This window comes from Aphelocoma coerulescens, chromosome 12, assembly GCF_041296385.1.
Source record: "Aphelocoma coerulescens isolate FSJ_1873_10779 chromosome 12, UR_Acoe_1.0, whole genome shotgun sequence".
In the NCBI taxonomy this organism is placed as follows: Eukaryota; Metazoa; Chordata; class Aves; order Passeriformes; family Corvidae; genus Aphelocoma; species Aphelocoma coerulescens.
The window spans coordinates 3,520,142-3,541,718 of NC_091026.1; the positions used below are offsets into that span (position 1 = coordinate 3,520,142).

General features: G+C 52.4%; 1 protein-coding gene across 1 annotated transcript; it reads right to left on the reverse strand.

The window, feature by feature from the left end:
- Positions 1 to 110: 110 nt before the first annotated feature.
- On the reverse strand, positions 111 to 17,541 carry LOC138117759 (uncharacterized). Its single transcript, XM_069028315.1, has 19 exons — positions 17,499 to 17,541; positions 17,090 to 17,181; positions 16,904 to 17,005; positions 16,500 to 16,624; positions 16,261 to 16,423; positions 16,064 to 16,174; positions 15,744 to 15,853; positions 15,474 to 15,592; positions 14,498 to 15,319; positions 8,540 to 8,647; positions 8,131 to 8,222; positions 7,945 to 8,046; positions 7,541 to 7,665; positions 7,302 to 7,464; positions 7,109 to 7,215; positions 6,785 to 6,898; positions 6,515 to 6,633; positions 6,071 to 6,360; positions 111 to 161 (listed from the first exon to the last, which is right to left on the reverse strand). The coding sequence occupies exons 1-19, from the start codon at positions 17,539 to 17,541 to the stop codon at positions 111 to 113; spliced, it is 2,958 nt and encodes a 985-aa protein (XP_068884416.1).
- Between the last annotated feature and the right edge of the window lie 4,036 nt (positions 17,542 to 21,577).

Sequence of the window (21,577 nt, forward strand, 5' to 3'; positions counted from 1 at the left end):
GTGGGAGAAAGAAGAGTGTGGGGAGTTTGTAGAACAGGCCCAGAGCCACGAGGGCACTACTCCCTGGTGAGCCCTGCGTGAGCCCTGCTCCAGTCCGCCTTCTCCTCCCGTCACAGCGTCGAGGAACACTGCTGTCTCCCGTGGATGTTCCTCTGCTGCGTCTGGGAAGGAAGAGGCAGGTGAGCCTGCAGCACAGGCCCAGAGCCCCGAGGTGTGGGGCCCCTCTGGCCCCTGGGCAGCCCTGTCCCTGTCCTACCTTCCCCTCCCGTTGTCAGGTCGCACTGACACACGCTGGCCTGAGCTCAGCGTTCCCTCTTGTGGCCTTGGTCGCACGGGTCACAATGGCCACTCTGACATCAGCAACGTGCACCCAAAATGGGGGCAGCGATGGCCTCAGTCCCACGTCACCCGTTTGAGGCTGCCCCCTTGGGAACCGAGGTTCTGAGATGGGTCCGAGCCTTTGGTCAGAGCCCAACCAGGGCAGGGGCTCCTGCAGCAAGTGCAGGGTCAGATGCCAGGCCCTGGGGCAGCCATCGAGGGTGGCACTGTTGGCAGAAAGGGGCTGTTCAGGCAGTGCCACTCCAGGGCTCCTGCCCCTGGCAGTCGGCTGCCCAGAGAGCTTGTGGGCTCTCTTGCACTGGACAGATTCAAAAGCTGCCCCAGGTGGAGCGACGTTTTCCCTGACACCTGTCTGGAGAAATCCCAGAGGAACCTGATTTGATGCTCTTGCTGATCAGTGTTGGGAACAGGAGATAAAACTGGAGACCACCACACGTGGCTCCCAACCTCAATTATCCTGTCACCCTATGAACTAACAACTTTGACATTTAGTATTAAATGGAAAAGTTAGTGTTAAGCTCCTGAGAAACGTCAGCTTTTACACTGACTCTGATGGAAACCCAGAGAATTCAGTGGGAGTTTTCTGCGTGCAGCTGACTGGAGAGCTTGAACCAGTCCTCGACTCAGAAGTCAAATGCAGGAGGATGCTTTTCCCACATGAAAGGCACTTTTGCCAGTTTGGTCCATGCCTTCCTACTAGCAAATAAATAAATTGAAAAAAACAGCTAGAAGAGAAGCACAAACCGTTCTTTTGGCCTTTTCTCATTCATGTCTTTGCAGGCATGCTCCTGGAAAATCCAGATCAATGGCTTCTAGAACAATCAGCGGGACCCCTGGAAAGCAAGGGGTGACGAGCAGGGACACCCTGCACCTGCCTGATGCCGGGGCAGGGGGAGTTCATCAATTTTCCTGTCTCCATGGGAGAGGCACCTTGGGAGGACAAGGATGCCTTCACTGAACTAGGAGGGAGGCACAGCTGGTGCAATGCCAGGGAGTGCCTTTATCCAGGAGGCAGGGAGGAGGCAGAGGAAGAGGGCTAAGTTGGGAAGTGGCACCCCGGGGTCTGTAGTGAACCCGTGTCTCGGCAAGGGCTGGAAGCAGAAGGAACCAGAAGAGCTCAGCCGGACAATGCCGAGCTCTGGACACTTTGTCCTCGGCGCCATGAACCTCCTTGTTCCCCAGGCCCTGGGAGCTGCTCCTGTGCTGCCCCTGCAAGTTATGCATAGACACAGAGCTACCTGCTCTTTCCCAACCCTGTGCAGCACTGGACAGGAGGACACAGTAAAATGTTGTCTTCGTTACATGATCTAATTATCAAAAGTCCGGCCAAGAAGCAACTGACATTGAAGCCCTACACACAGAAAACCCCAACCCCTGGTACAAACCTTGAATTGACACAGGACATGTATACCTGTTCAGAAACACAGGCTGACAGTGTTGGCCAATAGTTTTTCCTATTAGATCTTGGAAAGGATTTCCAAAGTAACATTGTTTGGCAACTTCTTCAAGGAAGAAACATGACACACTTCTCATCAGTAAAAGAAGCTTTATTGGTTTGCTTTCACTTTTCTTTTGGCGTCCTTATGCTTCTTCCGGCATTCCTGAAAATAGTGAAAATCCAACGTATTATTATTAGAAGTTTCTGAATCCACTATTAGGAGAAGTCTCTAAATTCACTCTTTCTCTTGAACACTTTCTTTATGTACAGTTAAGTCGCTGGTCCTGTCCTGTAACGTGCAGAGATTTAGTGGTTTACCTGAGTGACGTCACAACCTGATGTTATACACACCAGTATACTAAACCACTTTTGTTCTCTGGTAATTACAAAGTTTCAGGCTCTTGTTGAGGTCCTGAATTAATTTCTCATGCAGATTCATAGCCCTGTTCCCTCCTCATGCTCAGCTTTCAGCCACAGTTACCAGGGAACGGACGTTTCACACTCACCTCAAGCAATAATCTACGTCTGTCTTCCCAATCCTCTTTTTCTTCACTGAGCTCTACAGATCTACAAAATAACTTTGGGCCTTCTGCACAAAACAAAGAACCAATTATAAGGGTTAAACACTTCTGCTGCTGCTGCTGCTTGGATCACTCATGAGCAACACAGCAATAAAGTCAGCAGCCCTATTCTTCGCATCCTTCCTATTCTCTTCCCCCCACCACCACACGTGGGCTCCAACAGAAATGTTCTGTGTTACAGCCTCGTGTACTACGAAGAATGAAAGGCAGCAGCAGTTCTCCTGAACATGCTGAAATCTAGATTGCAGTGAAATAGCAGCTGCTCCAGTAAAAGCTCAACACCAGGATGAAAACTGATGCTGGCTAAGGACTGAGATCTCCATTTTAACACGCGCTGTAAATCAGATAGGCTGGAAGACTACAGAGCACTAAGATTATATATATGCTGAAAAGGATCCAAAATGTCTAGGCAACTTGTCCAGTGACTATTTTTTTGGTAATCTCCAAAAGTCCAGATATTTACTAGGCAATTATCTGAAAGACAAGAAAGCCAGACAGCTGCTCAGCCTTTATTTTGCCAGGACTTCCTCACGGGCTGCTACCACAACCTAGACCCCAAGTAAGGGTGGCAAATGTTGACTACAAACCATTCATAAGCGGGCAGCATTTTTTCCTCACTGAATTCCAGTAAGAGTTTAAAAGGAAAAAAACACAAAAGGGGTGAATAAGTTCAGTTGTACCTCTTAGGCGTTCATCATCTTTGGAGAGGAAGAAAACTCTAGCACTTTCCGTGTGGGGTAAAGAAAGAAACCTGGACAAGTACAAAGGGATTTTAGCATCCTAAAAGGCACTACCAAATTCCATGAACATGAGTTAAAGCTGCAGCGCTTCAGAGAAACGGTAAACACTGAAGAGCTTTACTCCACAGTAACCAAACAGAGCCTTCTATAAAAACCCCCACTTTTTAAAAGAAAACTGACTGTGTCTTTGGCTTTTGGCCAAACTCAGATTGGGTTTGGTCAACCCAAAACGACCCAGTTAATTTCTTGTGCTCAACTTCTCTCTCTTCATATTCAACTTCACATCAAAGGGGCTGCTGGGAGTTTTGACTCTGTGCAGCACAAACGGTTTGTCCAAGATGACTTTCACTGCTCAGAGGTGTGCAACGTCCGTTTCCCATTTCCTGAGTGCTGCTCTTAATATGCCCACAGCATCCAACTACGACAACCAAGGAGAGAACCAATACAAATGGAACTTGCATTTCTCGGTCCTTTCCAATTTCTGATGGCTCAGGCTCATCATCACTCTCAGAACTGCTGTCTTGGAAACGTGGATCCTCTTGCCACGTGACTTTTACCGGTTTTATTGGTCCCAGTATGTAAGGCTCTGCAATATAACAGCACCAAAAAAGAAAAAAAAGCCAAAACCAGGTTATTCCTCTACTTGCCAGGAAAAGTCCTTCCTTTCAAGTGAAATACTTACACTGGAGAAGGCAGATTTAGGAAGGACAGAATCTTCTCCCCTCAGATTTTCTGAGCTAAATCTCTGCTCCAGTATTTTCCCCTTTGTTCTAGGCATCTCCCACGTATTCCTAAACCTTGATCGCTGCATTCAGAAGACACTAACTACCTTCTGAATTCAGCAGAAGTGTGGGGGGCTTGTTGCTTTGTGCTGTTGCACACAAAGCACCTTGGGTTTTTTAATCTTTTGGGTAACTTTGCACAGTTTCTTTTCTTTCCTACAAGACTGTGACTTGATTTAATATTGTTTCATCTTCATTTCATAAGGCCTCATTTTATCTGAGGTTAGGACATGCCAATGATGATGTGTCATTCAGCTTCCATTCTCTAAAGGTCCAAGAATAGAATTCAGTAACTAATAAAATATTCTTGAATCTTGGGGTCAGCTCCAGGATTTTGCTCTTCACTCTACATTAACACACATTTTCTTTGCAATCTGGTTGGGTTCTATGAAACTTGCCAGGACTGGTGTGTCACCTTTTTCCCTGTTTGAGAAATTTAGGGGATGACAACAAGCTTTTTCACCACTCTGCAAAGACCCCACTGCCTTCTCTCTCAAAGCCCGCCTTTCAGAACTCTGAGATGCAAGCACGAGTTACCTCTCCTTAATCTACCGCAAGCCTGGCAAGTAGAAATGAAGATCAGAATGCTTCTGCCTAATTACTGGCTTCTGCCGCTGAAAATCCCCTGGATCCAGACCCTCTTTACACCGTATTGCTCTGCAGTGCCTGCCTTAAGCTCTTCCTAGGAATGGCACCGTTAGAAGGGTTCTGCTGTTACCTTCTTTCATGCCCGACTCCTGTGTGTCTCCGAAGAAGGAAAAGTGAAAGCACTCGACTCCTGAGCTACGTCGTTCGCAGGCAAAGGTCCCAGATGGTCAGCTGGGACAGAGTCCTGCGCATCCTCTTTGTCCCAAGGGTATGTCCTCAGTGTTTTCTGGTTTGTTCTTTGAAGGTCCAAACAAGTCTTTTAAATCAGCAGCAATGTCGTAATAGATTTCTTCAGACACTTGAGGCAGTGTCTCACTCTCTTCTTTCTTCTTCCTTTTGGCTTTCCTGAAATCAGATTGTTCAAGGATAGCAACACAGCACATGTCCTTTCCAAAGACAGCTTCCCTAAGAGCCACCTTGCTCTTCTGTCTCCCTAAACGTATCCAAGCCCATTAAGGAGTGGTTCACTATCAAGGGGAAGCAGTGGGGAAACATCTGAGGTTTGAGTCTAAAGGCAGGAGCAAGTGTCCTTTTTAATTAGCCACCCCCTTAAGTGACTTTTCACTTAATAGGTGGTAACATAGAAATCAGGTATTTAGCACAGATTCCTGCCAATAGCAATGTCAAGAGTTAATACACTTTTCTCAGAGACCTGCAAATCTCAAGGTCCCTGTATTGAGCTTCCTCACCTTCACTTACGGCAGAGAGCAGACGGACTAGAAAGAAAAGATGACACTACATGCTGCTTTTCGAGGCCTGAGTTGAGGCCCGACGTCGCTGGCGGGAGCGGTTGCTCCTGGTGGATGTCTCCGACAATGTCACCCTACGCCTGGGCGTCTCAGCCCTTGGTGCTGTCCTGCGGCTCCTGTCACGGCGACTCCTCGACCGCACCGGTGGATTTGAGGCCCGACGTCGCTGGCAGGTGCGGCTGCGTCTGGGGGATGTCTCCGATGGTGTCCTTCTGTGCCTGGGCCTCTCAGCCCTTGGTGCTGTGCTCTGGCTCCTGTCACGGCGACTCCTCGACCGCACCGGTGGATTTGAGGCCCGACGTCGCTGGCGGGAGCGGTTGCTCCTGGTGGATGTCCCTGATGCTGTCTCCCTCGGCCTGGGCGTCTCAGCCCTTGGTGCTGTCCTGCGGCTCCTGTCACGGCGACTCCTCGACCGCACCGGTGGATTTGAGGCCCGACGTCGCTGGCGGGTGCGGCTGCGTCTGGGGGATGTCTCCGATGGTGTCCTTCTGTGCCTGGGCCTCTCAGCCCTTGGTGCTGTGCTCTGGCTCCTGTCACGGCGACTCCTCGACCGGGCAGGTGGATTTGAGGCCCGACGTCGCTGGCGGGAGCGATTGCTCCTGGTGGATGTCCCTGATGCTGTCTCCCTTGGCCTGGGCGTCTCAGCCCTTGGTGCTGTGCTCTGGCTCCTGTCACGGCGACTCCTCGATCGGACAGGTGGATTTGAGGCCCAGCTTTGCCGGCGAGAGCGATTTCGCCTGCGGTCAGACCCAGAGCTTCTGGAATGGCTGGTGTCTGATGACCTTGATGTCACCTCACTCTCCATGCAGGGGCTGCTGCTCTCCAGCGAGGAAGATTGCAGCAGCTGCCCCATTGGTGCATGTTGGACGCTGCTGCGTTTGCTGGTCTCTGGAGATGGAGACAGGGGAGGCACACCCGATGGTGCCAGGATGCCAGAGTTGGGGCTGATGGCCTCGGATTGTGCAGAGCCATGGGAAGGCTCCAATCCATGGGAAGGTTCCAATCCTGACTGTCCAGCCAGGCTGGGGACATTGAGCTCCAGTTCATCCCTGGGGGCATAGAGCTCCGGCTCATCCCTGGGGGCTGTAAGGGGAAGAAGGAATGAGAGGGGCCCAGCAGGCCTGGGCCAGGCCAGGCCAGTGCGGTGCCCCCAGCCCTCCAGGAGCGGACAGGCTCTGCCAAGCCCAGCCTTGGCACTGACCCCAGCCCAGGGCCACGCAGCTGCGTTGCCTCATACCTGTGCCCAGATCAGCACAGCTGTCGCACTCCCAGCTGGGTGTGTCGTTTCTGAGGCCAGAGCAGCGCCTGTGGGTGCCCTCAGCAGCACAGGAGGAGCACAGGAGCAGTTCCCAGGGCCTGGGAAAACAAATGGTTTCATGGCACTGAGGACAAAGCGTCCACAGCTCGGGATTGTCCGGCTGAGCTCTTCTTCTGGCTCCTTCTGCTTCGAGCCCTTGCCAAGACACAGGTTCCCTGCAGAGCCCTGGGGTGCAGCTGCCCAACTTACCCCTCTTCCTCTGCCTCCTCCCTGCCTCCTGGATAAAGGCACTTCCTGGCATTGCACTGGCTGTGCCTGTCTCCTAATTCTGCAAAGGCATCGTTGTCCTCCCATGTTGGCTCTCTGATGAGGAAAGGAGAAGCCGATGAGCTCGTGCTGCTCCACCATCCTGGAGGTACAGGCTGTCCCTGCTCTTCCTCCAGTGCTTTTCCAAGTCTTGCGTGAAGCTGAAGCCCAAACTCACGGGACAGGGCAGGGCCAGGACTGCGGGGGCAGGCCCTGGCACAGCAGCTGCCCCCTCCTGTGTTGTGAGCCAGGCAGAAGGACACCGACCTGAAGGGGATTCGGATCCCCATGATGAACATTTGGACAAGAAACTCATCATCGTCTCTGCAGAGGGGGCACTGGAAGTACAATGCACCAGCGCGCAAGGCCTGTCCCTGCAGGGCAAACAGCAGCAGTGTGAGCAAGGCCCTGGTGCTGCTGAGCACCTGCTGTGCTCCGGGGCTGCGGGAATGGCTCCTACCTGGATGCAGTCCCTGTGGAACCAGGCCCTTTTGCACGCTGGGCACACCAGTGTTGTGTAGCTCTTTCTCTCCTCCACAGGCTCCATGCAGATGGGGCATTCGGTGCCCGGCTCCGGAATCACCGTCACATCCTGTTCTGGGGAGTGCTCAGGGCAGTAGGACCTGGGGGAAAAGGGATGGGCAAAGTGAGACGTGCTGGGTCCTTCTGCAGGGGTGGCCAGAACGGGAGAGGACGTACCTGTATGGGGTTATGTAGTTAGTCACACAGTGACCCTCCTTGGCACAGGGCAGGTGGAACCATCTGTCGCAGTCTTCGTGACAGCACATGATGGTGGCCCCAGTCTCCCCACAGACGCAGCAGTGCTGGAAAGAGCCAAGCAGCCCCATCAGAGGCAGCCTCGGGCCTCCCCAGGCAGCCCCACGGCTCCGGGCAGGGCGCAGGACTGTGGCCGCTGCTGGGTCTCAGCCCACAGACCCGCCTGGAGGAAGAGGCTCCTGTGCCAGAGCCTCTGTGGAGCTGCTGGGAGCCAGACTTTTGTCCCACAGCTGGTGGGAAGGGCCGGCCTTTCTTTTGTGGGGTCTGGGCTAAGCCCTGGCAAACCTCGCCTGGCACAAGCCTCCCTGCTCTTGTCAGGCTCTCACCTGCTGAGCCGCCCGGCTGACTGCAAGTTGGATATCGCGAGGGCGAAACCCCTTGAGTCCAATCCGATCACTGTCTTGTTGAAAAATGAGGCTGGCGAAATTCTGTGGCAAAGGCAGGGAGCTGATGAGGAGAGAGTGGCAGGGGCTGCCCACTGCAGTGCTGGAGAGAGGCTCAGCGCAGCTCACCAGGCAGAAGACGTGGGCACAGAGCCCGTGCTTCTCCCATTTGTCGCCGCAGATGTCCGGGTCAGCCTCTGCGCGGCGGCACAGCAGGCATGCTGCAGGGGACAGAGCCAATGGCACCGGGCACCTCTGCGGGGCTCTTAGCCCGCAGCATCGGCCCCAAGGGCTGCTCTGGCCCTGCCTGCCTGGCTGATGGGCAGGCCTGGAGGCCTTGGGGAGCAGGGGACAGCGCGGGCACGGGTGTCCCCACAGCTGCCCCCTGGCCCGGCTGGGCCCCCCTTGGGGAGGAAGGAGGCTCCCAGCCCCAGCATGGCTGGGCAGCTCCTGCCTCCCCCTGCCTCCGCTCCGGGCCCCACGCTGGCTGCCCCGACAGCCCCTGTGCCAGCCTGCGGGAGGGCTGCTTTGCCCTCACCTGGCTCTCTGGCATCAGGGGCCTCCTGCTTCCCTTCTGCCATGGCTCTTGTCAGCAGTGAGTCCCTGTGCAGAACCACCGCGGTCTTCTCCAGGGGCTCGTCCTCTCCTTTTGTGGGAGAAAGAAGAGTGTGGGGAGTTTGTAGAACAGGCCCAGAGCCACGAGGGCACTACTCCCTGGTGAGCCCTGCGTGAGCCCTGCTCCAGTCCGCCTTCTCCTCCCGTCACAGCGTCGAGGAACACTGCTGTCTCCCGTGGATGTTCCTCTGCTGCGTCTGGGAAGGAAGAGGCAGGTGAGCCTGCAGCACAGGCCCAGAGCCCCGAGGTGTGGGGCCCCTCTGGCCCCTGGGCAGCCCTGTCCCTGTCCTACCTTCCCCTCCCGTTGTCAGGTCGCACTGACACACGCTGGCCTGAGCTCAGCGTTCCCTCTTGTGGCCTTGGTCGCACGGGTCACAATGGCCACTCTGACATCAGCAACGTGCACCCAAAATGGGGGCAGCGATGGCCTCAGTCCCACGCCACCCATTTGAGGCTGCCCCCTTGGGAACCGAGGTTCTGAGATGGGTCCGAGCCTTTGGTCAGAGCCCAACCAGGGCAGGGGCTCCTGCAGCAAGTGCAGGGTCAGATGCCAGGCCCTGGGGCAGCCATCGAGGGTGGCACTGTTGGCAGAAAGGGGCTGTTCAGGCAGTGCCAGTCCAGGGCTCCTGCCCCTGGCAGTCGGCTGCCCAGAGAGCTTGTGGGCTCTCTTGCACTGGACAGATTCAAAAGCTGCCCCAGGTGGAGCGACGTTTTCCCTGACACCTGTCTGGAGAAATCCCAGAGGAACCTGATTTGATGCTCTTGCTGATCAGTGTTGGGAACAGGAGATAAAACTGGAGACCACCACACGTGGCTCCCAACCTCAATTATCCTGTCACCCTATGAACTAACAACTTTGACATTTAGTATTAAATGGAAAAGTTAGTGTTAAGCTCCTGAGAAACGTCAGCTTTTACACTGACTCTGATGGAAACCCAGAGAATTCAGTGGGAGTTTTCTGCGTGCAGCTGACTGGAGAGCTTGAACCAGTCCTCGACTCAGAAGTCAAATGCAGGAGGATGCTTTTCCCACATGAAAGGCACTTTTGCCAGTTTGGTCCATGCCTTCCTACTAGCAAATAAATAAATTGAAAAAAACAGCTAGAAGAGAAGCACAAACCGTTCTTTTGGCCTTTTCTCATTCATGTCTTTGCAGGCATGCTCCTGGAAAATCCAGATCAATGGCTTCTAGAACAATCAGCGGGACCCCTGGAAAGCAAGGGGTGACGAGCAGGGACACCCTGCACCTGCCTGATGCCGGGGCAGGGGGAGTTCATCAATTTTCCTGTCTCCATGGGAGAGGCACCTTGGGAGGACAAGGATGCCTTCACTGAACTAGGAGGGAGGTACAGCTGGTGCAATGCCAGGGAGTGCCTTTATCCAGGAGGCAGGGAGGAGGCAGAGGAAGAGGGCTAAGTTGGGAAGTGGCACCCCGGGGTCTGTAGTGAACCCGTGTCTCGGCAAGGGCTGGAAGCAGAAGGAACCAGAAGAGCTCAGCCGGACAATGCCGAGCTCTGGACACTTTGTCCTCGGCGCCATGAACCTCCTTGTTCCCCAGGCCCTGGGAGCTGCTCCTGTGCTGCCCCTGCAAGTTATGTATAGACACAGAGCTACCTGCTCTTTCCCAACCCTGTGCAGCACTGGACAGGAGGACACAGTAAAATGTTGTCTTCGTTACATGATCTAATTATCAAAAGTCCGGCCAAGAAGCAACTGACATTGAAGCCCTACACACAGAAAACCCCAACCCCTGGTACAAACCTTGAATTGACACAGGACATGTATACCTGTTCAGAAACACAGGCTGACAGTGTTGGCCAATAGTTTTTCCTATTAGATCTTGGAAAGGATTTCCAAAGTAACATTGTTTGGCAACTTCTTCAAGGAAGAAACATGACACACTTCTCATCAGTAAAAGAAGCTTTATTGGTTTGCTTTCACTTTTCTTTTGGCGTCCTTATGCTTCTTCCGGCATTCCTGAAAATAGTGAAAATCCAACGTATTATTATTAGAAGTTTCTGAATCCACTATTAGGAGAAGTCTCTAAATTCACTCTTTCTCTTGAACACTTTCTTTATGTACAGTTAAGTCGCTGGTCCTGTCCTGTAACGTGCAGAGATTTAGTGGTTTACCTGAGTGACGTCACAACCTGATGTTATACACACCAGTATACTAAACCACTTTTGTTCTCTGGTAATTACAAAGTTTCAGGCTCTTGTTGAGGTCCTGAATTAATTTCTCATGCAGATTCATAGCCCTGTTCCCTCCTCATGCTCAGCTTTCAGCCACAGTTACCAGGGAACGGACGTTTCACACTCACCTCAAGCAATAATCTACGTCTGTCTTCCCAATCCTCTTTTTCTTCACTGAGCTCTACAGATCTACAAAATAACTTTGGGCCTTCTGCACAAAACAAAGAACCAATTATAAGGGTTAAACACTTCTGCTGCTGCTGCTGCTTGGATCACTCATGAGCAACACAGCAATAAAGTCAGCAGCCCTATTCTTCGCATCCTTCCTATTCTCTTCCCCCCACCACCACACGTGGGCTCCAACAGAAATGTTCTGTGTTACAGCCTCGTGTACTACGAAGAATGAAAGGCAGCAGCAGTTCTCCTGAACATGCTGAAATCTAGATTGCAGTGAAATAGCAGCTGCTCCAGTAAAAGCTCAACACCAGGATCCCACATCTCCCCCCAAAACTGATGGCTGCTGATGACTGCGATCCCCATTTTAACGCGCGCTGTAAATCAGGCAGACTGGAAGCACGCAGGATGGTAACTGTATGAACACATCAGTTATTGCATCAGAGTTACCTAGTAGGTCTCAAGAAAGAAGCCTGTCCTAGAACTGTGTTCTATCACATGTAACAAGCTATTGTTTTGGTGGCCTGTGGAATGTTTTAGGGCATTGTATGTTTTCTTTGGTTGTTGTTTCCTTTGTTTTTAAGTACAAAATTCACTGGATTCAGAAGAGAAAAACCAAGATTCATGAGGACAAAGAAGGGCATATGTGGCTGATAAGAATACTCAACATTCTTAATGATAGCAGCAGAAAGACAGGAAAAAAATAAAGATGATATACATGCCTGAAAGGGTCTGAAATGTCTAGGCAACTTGTCCAGTGACTATCTTTTTGGTAAGCTCCAAAAGTCCAGATACCCATTAGGCAATTATCTGAAAGACAAGAAAGCCAGACAGCTGCTCAGCCTTTATTTTGCCAGGACTTCCTCACGGGCTGCTACCACAACCTAGACCCCAAGTAAGGGTGGCAAATGTTGACTACAAACCATTCATAAGCGGGCAGCATTTTTTCCTCACTGAATTCCAGTAAGAGTTTAAAAAGAAAAAAATACAAAAGGGGTGAATAAGTTCAGTTGTACCTCTTAGGCGTTCATCATCTTTGGAGAAGAAGAAAACTCTAGCACTTTCCGTGTGGGGTAAAGAAAGAAACCTGGACAAGTACAAAGGGATTTTAGCATCCTAAAAGGCACTACCAAATTCCATGAACATGAGTTAAAGCTGCAGCGCTTCAGAGAAACGGTAAACATTGAAGAGCTTTACTCCACAGTAACCAAACAGAGCCTTCTATAAAAACCCCCACTTTTTAAAAGAAAACTGACTGTGTCTTTGGCTTTTGGCCAAACTCAGATTGGGTTTGGTCAACCCAAAACGACCCAGTTAATTTCTTGTGCTCAACTTCTCTCTCTTCATATTCAACTTCACATCAAAGGGGCTGCTGGGAGTTTTGACTCTGTGCAGCACAAACGGTTTGTCCAAGATGACTTTCACTGCTCAGAGGTGTGCAACGTCCGTTTCCCATTTCCTGAGTGCTGCTCTTAATATGCCCACAGCATCCAACTACGACAACCAAGGAGAGAACCAATACAAATGGAACTTGCATTTCTCGGTCCTTTCCAATTTCTGATGGCTCAGGCTCATCATCACTCTCAGAACTGCTGTCTTGGAAACGTGGATCCTCTTGCCACGTGACTTTTACCGGTTTTATTGGTCCCAGTATGTAAGGCTCTGCAATATAACAGCACCAAAAAAGAAAAAAAAGCCAAAACCAGGTTATTCCTCTACTTGCCAGGAAAAGTCCTTCCTTTCAAGTGAAATACTTACACTGGAGAAGGCAGATTTAGGAAGGACAGAATCTTCTCCCCTCAGATTTTCTGAGCTAAATCTCTGCTCCAGTATTTTCCCCTTTGTTCTAGGCATCTCCCACGTATTCCTAAACCTTGATCGCTGCATTCAGAAGACACTAACTACCTTCTGAATTCAGCAGAAGTGTGGGGGGCTTGTTGCTTTGTGCTGTTGCACACAAAGCACCTTGGGTTTTTTAATCTTTTGGGTAACTTTGCACAGTTTCTTTTCTTTCCTACAAGACTGTGACTTGATTTAATATTGTTTCATCTTCATTTCATAAGGCCTCATTTTATCTGAGGTTAGGACATGCCAATGATGATGTGTCATTCAGCTTCCATTCTCTAAAGGTCCAAGAATAGAATTCAGTAACTAATAAAATATTCTTGAATCTTGGGGTCAGCTCCAGGATTTTGCTCTTCACTCTACATTAACACACATTTTCTTTGCAATCTGGTTGGGTTCTATGAAACTTGCCAGGACTGGTGTGTCACCTTTTTCCCTGTTTGAGAAATTTAGGGGATGACAACAAGCTTTTTCACCACTCTGCAAAGACCCCACTGCCTTCTCTCTCAAAGCCCGCCTTTCAGAACTCTGAGATGCAAGCACGAGTTACCTCTCCTTAATCTACCGCAAGCCTGGCAAGTAGAAATGAAGATCAGAATGCTTCTGCCTAATTACTGGCTTCTGCCGCTGAAAATCCCCTGGATCCAGACCCTCTTTACACCGTATTGCTCTGCAGTGCCTGCCTTAAGCTCTTCCTAGGAATGGCACCGTTAGAAGGGTTCTGCTGTTACCTTCTTTCATGCCCGACTCCTGTGTGTCTCCGAAGAAGGAAAAGTGAAAGCACTCAACTCCTGAGCTACGTCGTTCGCAGGCAAAGGTCCCAGATGGTCAGCTGGGACAGAGTCCTGCGCATCCTCTTTGTCCCAAGGGTATGTCCTCAGTGTTTTCTGGTTTGTTCTTTGAAGGTCCAAACAAGTCTTTTAAATCAGCAGCAATGTCGTAATAGATTTCTTCAGACACTTGAGGCAGTGTCTCACTCTCTTCTTTCTTCTTCCTTTTGGCTTTCCTGAAATCAGATTGTTCAAGGATAGCAACACAGCACATGTCCTTTCCAAAGACAGCTTCCCTAAGAGCCACCTTGCTCTTCTGTCTCCCTAAACGTATCCAAGCCCATTAAGGAGTGGTTCACTATCAAGGGGAAGCAGTGGGGAAACATCTGAGGTTTGAGTCTAAAGGCAGGAGCAAGTGTCCTTTTTAATTAGCCACCCCCTTAAGTGACTTTTCACTTAATAGGTGGTAACATAGAAATCAGGTATTTAGCACAGATTCCTGCCAATAGCAATGTCAAGAGTTAATACACTTTTCTCAGAGACCTGCAAATCTCAAGGTCCCTGTATTGAGCTTCCTCACCTTCACTTACGGCAGAGAGCAGACGGACTAGAAAGAAAAGATGACACTACATGCTGCTTTTCGAGGCCTGAGTTGAGGCCCGACGTCGCTGGCGGGAGCGGTTGCTCCTGGTGGATGTCTCCGACAATGTCACCCTACGCCTGGGCGTCTCAGCCCTTGGTGCTGTCCTGCGGCTGCTGTCACGGCGACTCCTCGACCGCACCGGTGAATTTGAGGCCCGACGTCGCTGGCGGGTGCGGCTGCGTCTGGGGGATGTCTCCGATGGTGTCCTTCTGTGCCTGGGCCTCTCAGCCCTTGGTGCTGTGCTCTGGCTCCTGTCACGGCGACTCCTCGACCGGGCAGGTGGATTTGAGGCCCGACGTCGCTGGCGGGAGCGGTTGCTCCTGGTGGATGTCCCTGATGCTGTCTCCCTTGGCCTGGGCGTCTCAGCCCTTGGTGCTGTCCTGCGGCTCCTGTCACGGCGACTCCTCGACCGCACCGGTGGATTTGAGGCCCGACGTCGCTGGCGGGTGCGGCTGCGTCTGGGGGATGTCTCCGATGGTGTCCTTCTGTGCCTGGGCCTCTCAGCCCTTGGTGCTGTGCTCTGGCTCCTGTCACGGCGACTCCTCGACCGGGCAGGTGGATTTGAGGCCCGACGTCGCTGGCGGGAGCGGCTGCGTCTGGGGGATGTCTCCGATGGTGTCCTTCTGTGCCTGGGCGTCTCAGCCCTTGGTGCTGTGCTCTGGCTCCTGTCACGGCGACTCCTCGATCGGACAGGTGGATTTGAGGCCCAGCTTTGCCGGCGAGAGCGATTTCGCCTGCGGTCAGACCCAGAGCTTCTGGAATGGCTGGTGTCTGATGACCTTGATGTCACCTCACTCTCCATGCAGGGGCTGCTGCTCTCCAGCGAGGAAGATTGCAGCAGCTGCCCCATTGGTGCATGTTGGACGCTGCTGCGTTTGCTGGTCTCTGGAGATGGAGACAGGGGAGGCACACCCGATGGTGCCAGGATGCCAGAGTTGGGGCTGATGGCCTCGGATTGTGCAGAGCCATGGGAAGGCTCCAATCCATGGGAAGGTTCCAATCCTGACTGTCCAGCCAGGCTGGGGACATTGAGCTCCAGTTCATCCCTGGGGGCATAGAGCTCCGGCTCATCCCTGGGGGCTGTAAGGGGAAGAAGGAATGAGAGGGGCCCAGCAGGCCTGGGCCAGGCCAGGCCAGTGCGGTGCCCCCAGCCCTCCAGGAGCGGACAGGCTCTGCCAAGCCCAGCCTTGGCACTGACCCCAGCCCAGGGCCACGCAGCTGCGTTGCCTCATACCTGTGCCCAGATCAGCACAGCTGTCGCACTCCCAGCTGGGTGTGTCGTTTCTGAGGCCAGAGCAGCGCCTGTGGGTGCCCTCAGCAGCACAGGAGGAGCACAGGAGCAGTTCCCAGGGCCTGGGAAAACAAATGGTTTCATGGCACTGAGGACAAAGCGTCCACAGCTCGGGATTGTCCGGCTGAGCTCTTCTTCTGGCTCCTTCTGCTTCGAGCCCTTGCCAAGACACAGGTTCCCTGCAGAGCCCTGGGGTGCAGCTGCCCAACTTACCCCTCTTCCTCTGCCTCCTCCCTGCCTCCTGGATAAAGGCACTTCCTGGCATTGCACTGGCTGTGCCTGTCTCCTAATTCTGCAAAGGCATCGTTGTCCTCCCATGTTGGCTCTCTGATGAGGAAAGGAGAAGCCGATGAGCTCGTGCTGCTCCACCATCCTGGAGGTACAGGCTGTCCCTGCTCTTCCTCCAGTGCTTTTCCAAGTCTTGCGTGAAGCTGAAGCCCAAACTCACGGGACAGGGCAGGGCCAGGACTGCGGGGGCAGGCCCTGGCACAGCAGCTGCCCCCTCCTGTGTTGTGAGCCAGGCAGAAGGACACCGACCTGAAGGGGATTCGGATCCCCATGATGAACATTTGGACAAGAAACTCATCATCGTCTCTGCAGAGGGGGCACTGGAAGTACAATGCACCAGCGCGCAAGGCCTGTCCCTGCAGGGCAAACAGCAGCAGTGTGAGCAAGGCCCTGGTGCTGCTGAGCACCTGCTGTGCCCCGGGGCTGCGGGAATGGCTCCTACCTGGATGCAGTCCCTGTGGAACCAGGCCCTTTTGCACGCTGGGCACACCAGTGTTGTGTAGCTCTTTCTCTCCTCCACAGGCTCCATGCAGATGGGGCATTCGGTGCCCGGCTCCGGAATCACCGTCGCATCCTGTTCTGGGGAGTGCTCAGGGCAGTAGGACCTGGGGGAAAAGGGATGGGCAAAGTGAGACGTGCTGGGTCCTTCTGCAGGGGTGGCCAGAACGGGAGAGGACGTACCTGTATGGGGTTATGTAGTTAGTCACACAGTGACCCTCCTTGGCACAGGGCAGGTGGAACCATCTGTCGCAGTCTTCGTGACAGCACATGATGGTGGCCCCAGTCTCCCCACAGACGCAGCAGTGCTGGAAAGAGCCAAGCAGCCCCATCAGAGGCAGCCTCGGGCCTCCCCAGGCAGCCCCACGGCTCCGGGCAGGGCGCAGGACTGTGGCCGCTGCTGGGTCTCAGCCCACAGACCCGCCTGGAGGAAGAGGCTCCTGTGCCAGAGCCTCTGTGGAGCTGCTGGGAGCCAGACTTTTGTCCCACAGCTGGTGGGAAGGGCCGGCCTTTCTTTTGTGGGGTCTGGGCTAAGCCCTGGCAAACCTCGCCTGGCACAAGCCTCCCTGCTCTTGTCAGGCTCTCACCTGCTGAGCCGCCCGGCTGACTGCAAGTTGGATATCGCGAGGGCGAAACCCCTTGAGTCCAATCCGATCACTGTCTTGTTGAAAAATGAGGCTGGCGAAATTCTGTGGCAAAGGCAGGGAGCTGATGAGGAGAGAGTGGCAGGGGCTGCCCACTGCAGTGCTGGAGAGAGGCTCAGCGCAGCTCACCAGGCAGAAGACGTGGGCACAGAGCCCGTGCTTCTCCCATTTGTCGCCGCAGATGTCCGGGTCAGCCTCTGCGCGGCGGCACAGCAGGCATGCTGCAGGGGACAGAGCCAATGGCACCGGGCACCTCTGCGGGGCTCTTAGCCCGCAGCATCGGCCCCAAGGGCTGCTCTGGCCCTGCCTGCCTGGCTGATGGGCAGGCCTGGAGGCCTTGGGGAGCAGGGGACAGCGCGGGCACGGGTGTCCCCACAGCTGCCCCCTGGCCCGGCTGGGCCCCCCTTGGGGAGGAAGGAGGCTCCCAGCCCCAGCATGGCTGGGCAGCTCCTGCCTCCCCCTGCCTCCGCTCCGGGCCCCACGCTGGCTGCCCCGACAGCCCCTGTGCCAGCCTGCGGGAGGGCTGCTTTGCCCTCACCTGGCTCTCTGGCATCAGGGGCCTCCTGCTTCCCTTCTGCCATGGCTCTTGTCAGCAGTGAGTCCCTGTGCAGAACCACCGCGGTCTTCTCCAGGGGCTCGTCCTCTCCTTTTGTGGGAGAAAGAAGAGTGTGGGGAGTTTGTAGAACAGGCCCAGAGCCACGAGGGCACTACTCCCTGGTGAGCCCTGCGTGAGCCCTGCTCCAGTCCGCCTTCTCCTCCCGTCACAGCGTCGAGGAACACTGCTGTCTCCCGTGGATGTTCCTCTGCTGCGTCTGGGAAGGAAGAGGCAGGTGAGCCTGCAGCACAGGCCCAGAGCCCCGAGGTGTGGGGCCCCTCTGGCCCCTGGGCAGCCCTGTCCCTGTCCTACCTTCCCCTCCCGTTGTCAGGTCGCACTGACACACGCTGGCCTGAGCTCAGCGTTCCCTCTTGTGGCCTTGGTCGCACGGGTCACAATGGCCACTCTGACATCAGCAACGTGCACCCAAAATGGGGGCAGCGATGGCCTCAGTCCCACGCCACCCATTTGAGGCTGCCCCCTTGGGAACCGAGGTTCTGAGATGGGTCCGAGCCTTTGGTCAGAGCCCAACCAGGGCAGGGGCTCCTGCAGCAAGTGCAGGGTCAGATGCCAGGCCCTGGGGCAGCCATCGAGGGTGGCACTGTTGGCAGAAAGGGGCTGTTCAGGCAGTGCCAGTCCAGGGCTCCTGCCCCTGGCAGTCGGCTGCCCAGAGAGCTTGTGGGCTCTCTTGCACTGGACAGATTCAAAAGCTGCCCCAGGTGGAGCGACGTTTTCCCTGACACCTGTCTGGAGAAATCCCAGAGGAACCTGATTTGATGCTCTTGCTGATCAGTGTTGGGAACAGGAGATAAAACTGGAGACCACCACACGTGGCTCCCAACCTCAATTATCCTGTCACCCTATGAACTAACAACTTTGACATTTAGTATTAAATGGAAAAGTTAGTGTTAAGCTCCTGAGAAACGTCAGCTTTTACACTGACTCTGATGGAAACCCAGAGAATTCAGTGGGAGTTTTCTGCGTGCAGCTGACTGGAGAGCTTGAACCAGTCCTCGACTCAGAAGTCAAATGCAGGAGGATGCTTTTCCCACATGAAAGGCACTTTTGCCAGTTTGGTCCATGCCTTCCTACTAGCAAATAAATAAATTGAAAAAAACAGCTAGAAGAGAAGCACAAACCGTTCTTTTGGCCTTTTCTCATTCATGTCTTTGCAGGCATGCTCCTGGAAAATCCAGATCAATGGCTTCTAGAACAATCAGCGGGACCCCTGGAAAGCAAGGGGTGACGAGCAGGGACACCCTGCACCTGCCTGATGCCGGGGCAGGGGGAGTTCATCAATTTTCCTGTCTCCATGGGAGAGGCACCTTGGGAGGACAAGGATGCCTTCACTGAACTAGGAGGGAGGCACAGCTGGTGCAATGCCAGGGAGTGCCTTTATCCAGGAGGCAGGGAGGAGGCAGAGGAAGAGGGCTAAGTTGGGAAGTGGCACCCCGGGGTCTGTAGTGAACCCGTGTCTCGGCAAGGGCTGGAAGCAGAAGGAACCAGAAGAGCTCAGCCGGACAATGCCGAGCTCTGGACACTTTGTCCTCGGCGCCATGAACCTCCTTGTTCCCCAGGCCCTGGGAGCTGCTCCTGTGCTGCCCCTGCAAGTTATGTATAGACACAGAGCTACCTGCTCTTTCCCAACCCTGTGCAGCACTGGACAGGAGGACACAGTAAAATGTTGTCTTCGTTACATGATCTAATTATCAAAAGTCCGGCCGAGAAGCAACTGACATTGAAGCCCTACACACAGAAAACCCCAACCCCTGGTACAAACCTTGAATTGACACAGGACATGTATACCTGTTCAGAAACACAGGCTGACAGTGTTGGCCAATAGTTTTTCCTATTAGATCTTGGAAAGGATTTCCAAAGTAACATTGTTTGGCAACTTCTTCAAGGAAGAAACATGACACACTTCTCATCAGTAAAAGAAGCTTTATTGGTTTGCTTTCACTTTTCTTTTGGCGTCCTTATGCTTCTTCCGGCATTCCTGAAAATAGTGAAAATCCAACGTATTATTATTAGAAGTTTCTGAATCCACTATTAGGAGAAGTCTCTAAATTCACTCTTTCTCTTGAACACTTTCTTTATGTACAGTTAAGTCGCTGGTCCTGTCCTGTAACGTGCAGAGATTTAGTGGTTTACCTGAGTGACGTCACAACCTGATGTTATACACACCAGTATACTAAACCACTTTTGTTCTCTGGTAATTACAAAGTTTCAGGCTCTTGTTGAGGTCCTGAATTAATTTCTCATGCAGATTCATAGCCCTGTTCCCTCCTCATGCTCAGCTTTCAGCCACAGTTACCAGGGAACGGACGTTTCACACTCACCTCAAGCAATAATCTACGTCTGTCTTCCCAATCCTCTTTTTCTTCACTGAGCTCTACAGATCTACAAAATAACTTTGGGCCTTCTGCACAAAACAAAGAACCAATTATAAGGGTTAAACACTTCTGCTGCTGCTGCTGCTTGGATCACTCATGAGCAACACAGCAATAAAGTCAGCAGCCCTATTCTTCGCATCCTTCCTATTCTCTTCCCCCCACCACCACACGTGGGCTCCAACAGAAATGTTCTGTGTTACAGCCTCGTGTACTACGAAGAATGAAAGGCAGCAGCAGTTCTCCTGAACATGCTGAAATCTAGATTGCAGTGAAATAGCAGCTGCTCCAGTAAAAGCTCAACACCAGGATGAAAACTGATGCTGGCTAAGGACTGAGATCTCCATTTTAACACGCGCTGTAAATCAGATAGGCTGGAAGACTACAGAGCACTAAGATTATATATATGCTGAAAAGGATCCAAAATGTCTAGGCAACTTGTCCAGTGACTATTTTTTTGGTAATCTCCAAAAGTCCAGATATTTACTAGGCAATTATCTGAAAGACAAGAAAGCCAGACAGCTGCTCAGCCTTTATTTTGCCAGGACTTCCTCACGGGCTGCTACCACAACCTAGACCCCAAGTAAGGGTGGCAAATGTTGACTACAAACCATTCATAAGCGGGCAGCATTTTTTCCTCACTGAATTCCAGTAAGAGTTTAAAAGGAAAAAAATACAAAAGGGGTGAATAAGTTCAGTTGTACCTCTTAGGCGTTCATCATCTTTGGAGAGGAAGAAAACTCTAGCACTTTCCGTGTGGGGTAAAGAAAGAAACCTGGACAAGTACAAAGGGATTTTAGCATCCTAAAAGGCACTACCAAATTCCATGAACATGAGTTAAAGCTGCAGCGCTTCAGAGAAACGGTAAACATTGAAGAGCTTTACTCCACAGTAACCAAACAGAGCCTTCTATAAAAACCCCCACTTTTTAAAAGAAAACTGACTGTGTCTTTGGCTTTTGGCCAAACTCAGATTGGGTTTGGTCAACCCAAAACGACCCAGTTAATTTCTTGTGCTCAACTTCTCTCTCTTCATATTCAACTTCACATCAAAGGGGCTGCTGGGAGTTTTGACTCTGTGCAGCACAAACGGTTTGTCCAAGATGACTTTCACTGCTCAGAGGTGTGCAACGTCCGTTTCCCATTTCCTGAGTGCTGCTCTTAATATGCCCACAGCATCCAACTACGACAACCAAGGAGAGAACCAATACAAATGGAACTTGCATTTCTCGGTCCTTTCCAATTTCTGATGGCTCAGGCTCATCATCACTCTCAGAACTGCTGTCTTGGAAACGTGGATCCTCTTGCCACGTGACTTTTACCGGTTTTATTGGTCCCAGTATGTAAGGCTCTGCAATATAACAGCACCAAAAAAGAAAAAAAAGCCAAAACCAGGTTATTCCTCTACTTGCCAGGAAAAGTCCTTCCTTTCAAGTGAAATACTTACACTGGAGAAGGCAGATTTAGGAAGGACAGAATCTTCTCCCCTCAGATTTTCTGAGCTAAATCTCTGCTCCAGTATTTTCCCCTTTGTTCTAGGCATCTCCCACGTATTCCTAAACCTTGATCGCTGCATTCAGAAGACACTAACTACCTTCTGAATTCAGCAGAAGTGTGGGGGGCTTGTTGCTTT

Excerpts from the sequence above, each read along its gene's own strand:
- LOC138117759 (XM_069028315.1), bottom strand. The coding sequence starts at position 17,541 with ATGGCAGAAGGGAAGCAGGAGGCCCCTGATGCCAGAGAGCCAG. Across the intron at positions 15,593-15,743 it reads GAGGAGGCAGAGGAAGAGGG|GCCCTGGGAACTGCTCCTGT; the intron begins GTAAGTTGGGCA and ends TTGTTTTCCCAG. Across the intron at positions 6,634-6,784 it reads GAGGAGGCAGAGGAAGAGGG|GCCCTGGGAACTGCTCCTGT; the intron begins GTAAGTTGGGCA and ends TTGTTTTCCCAG.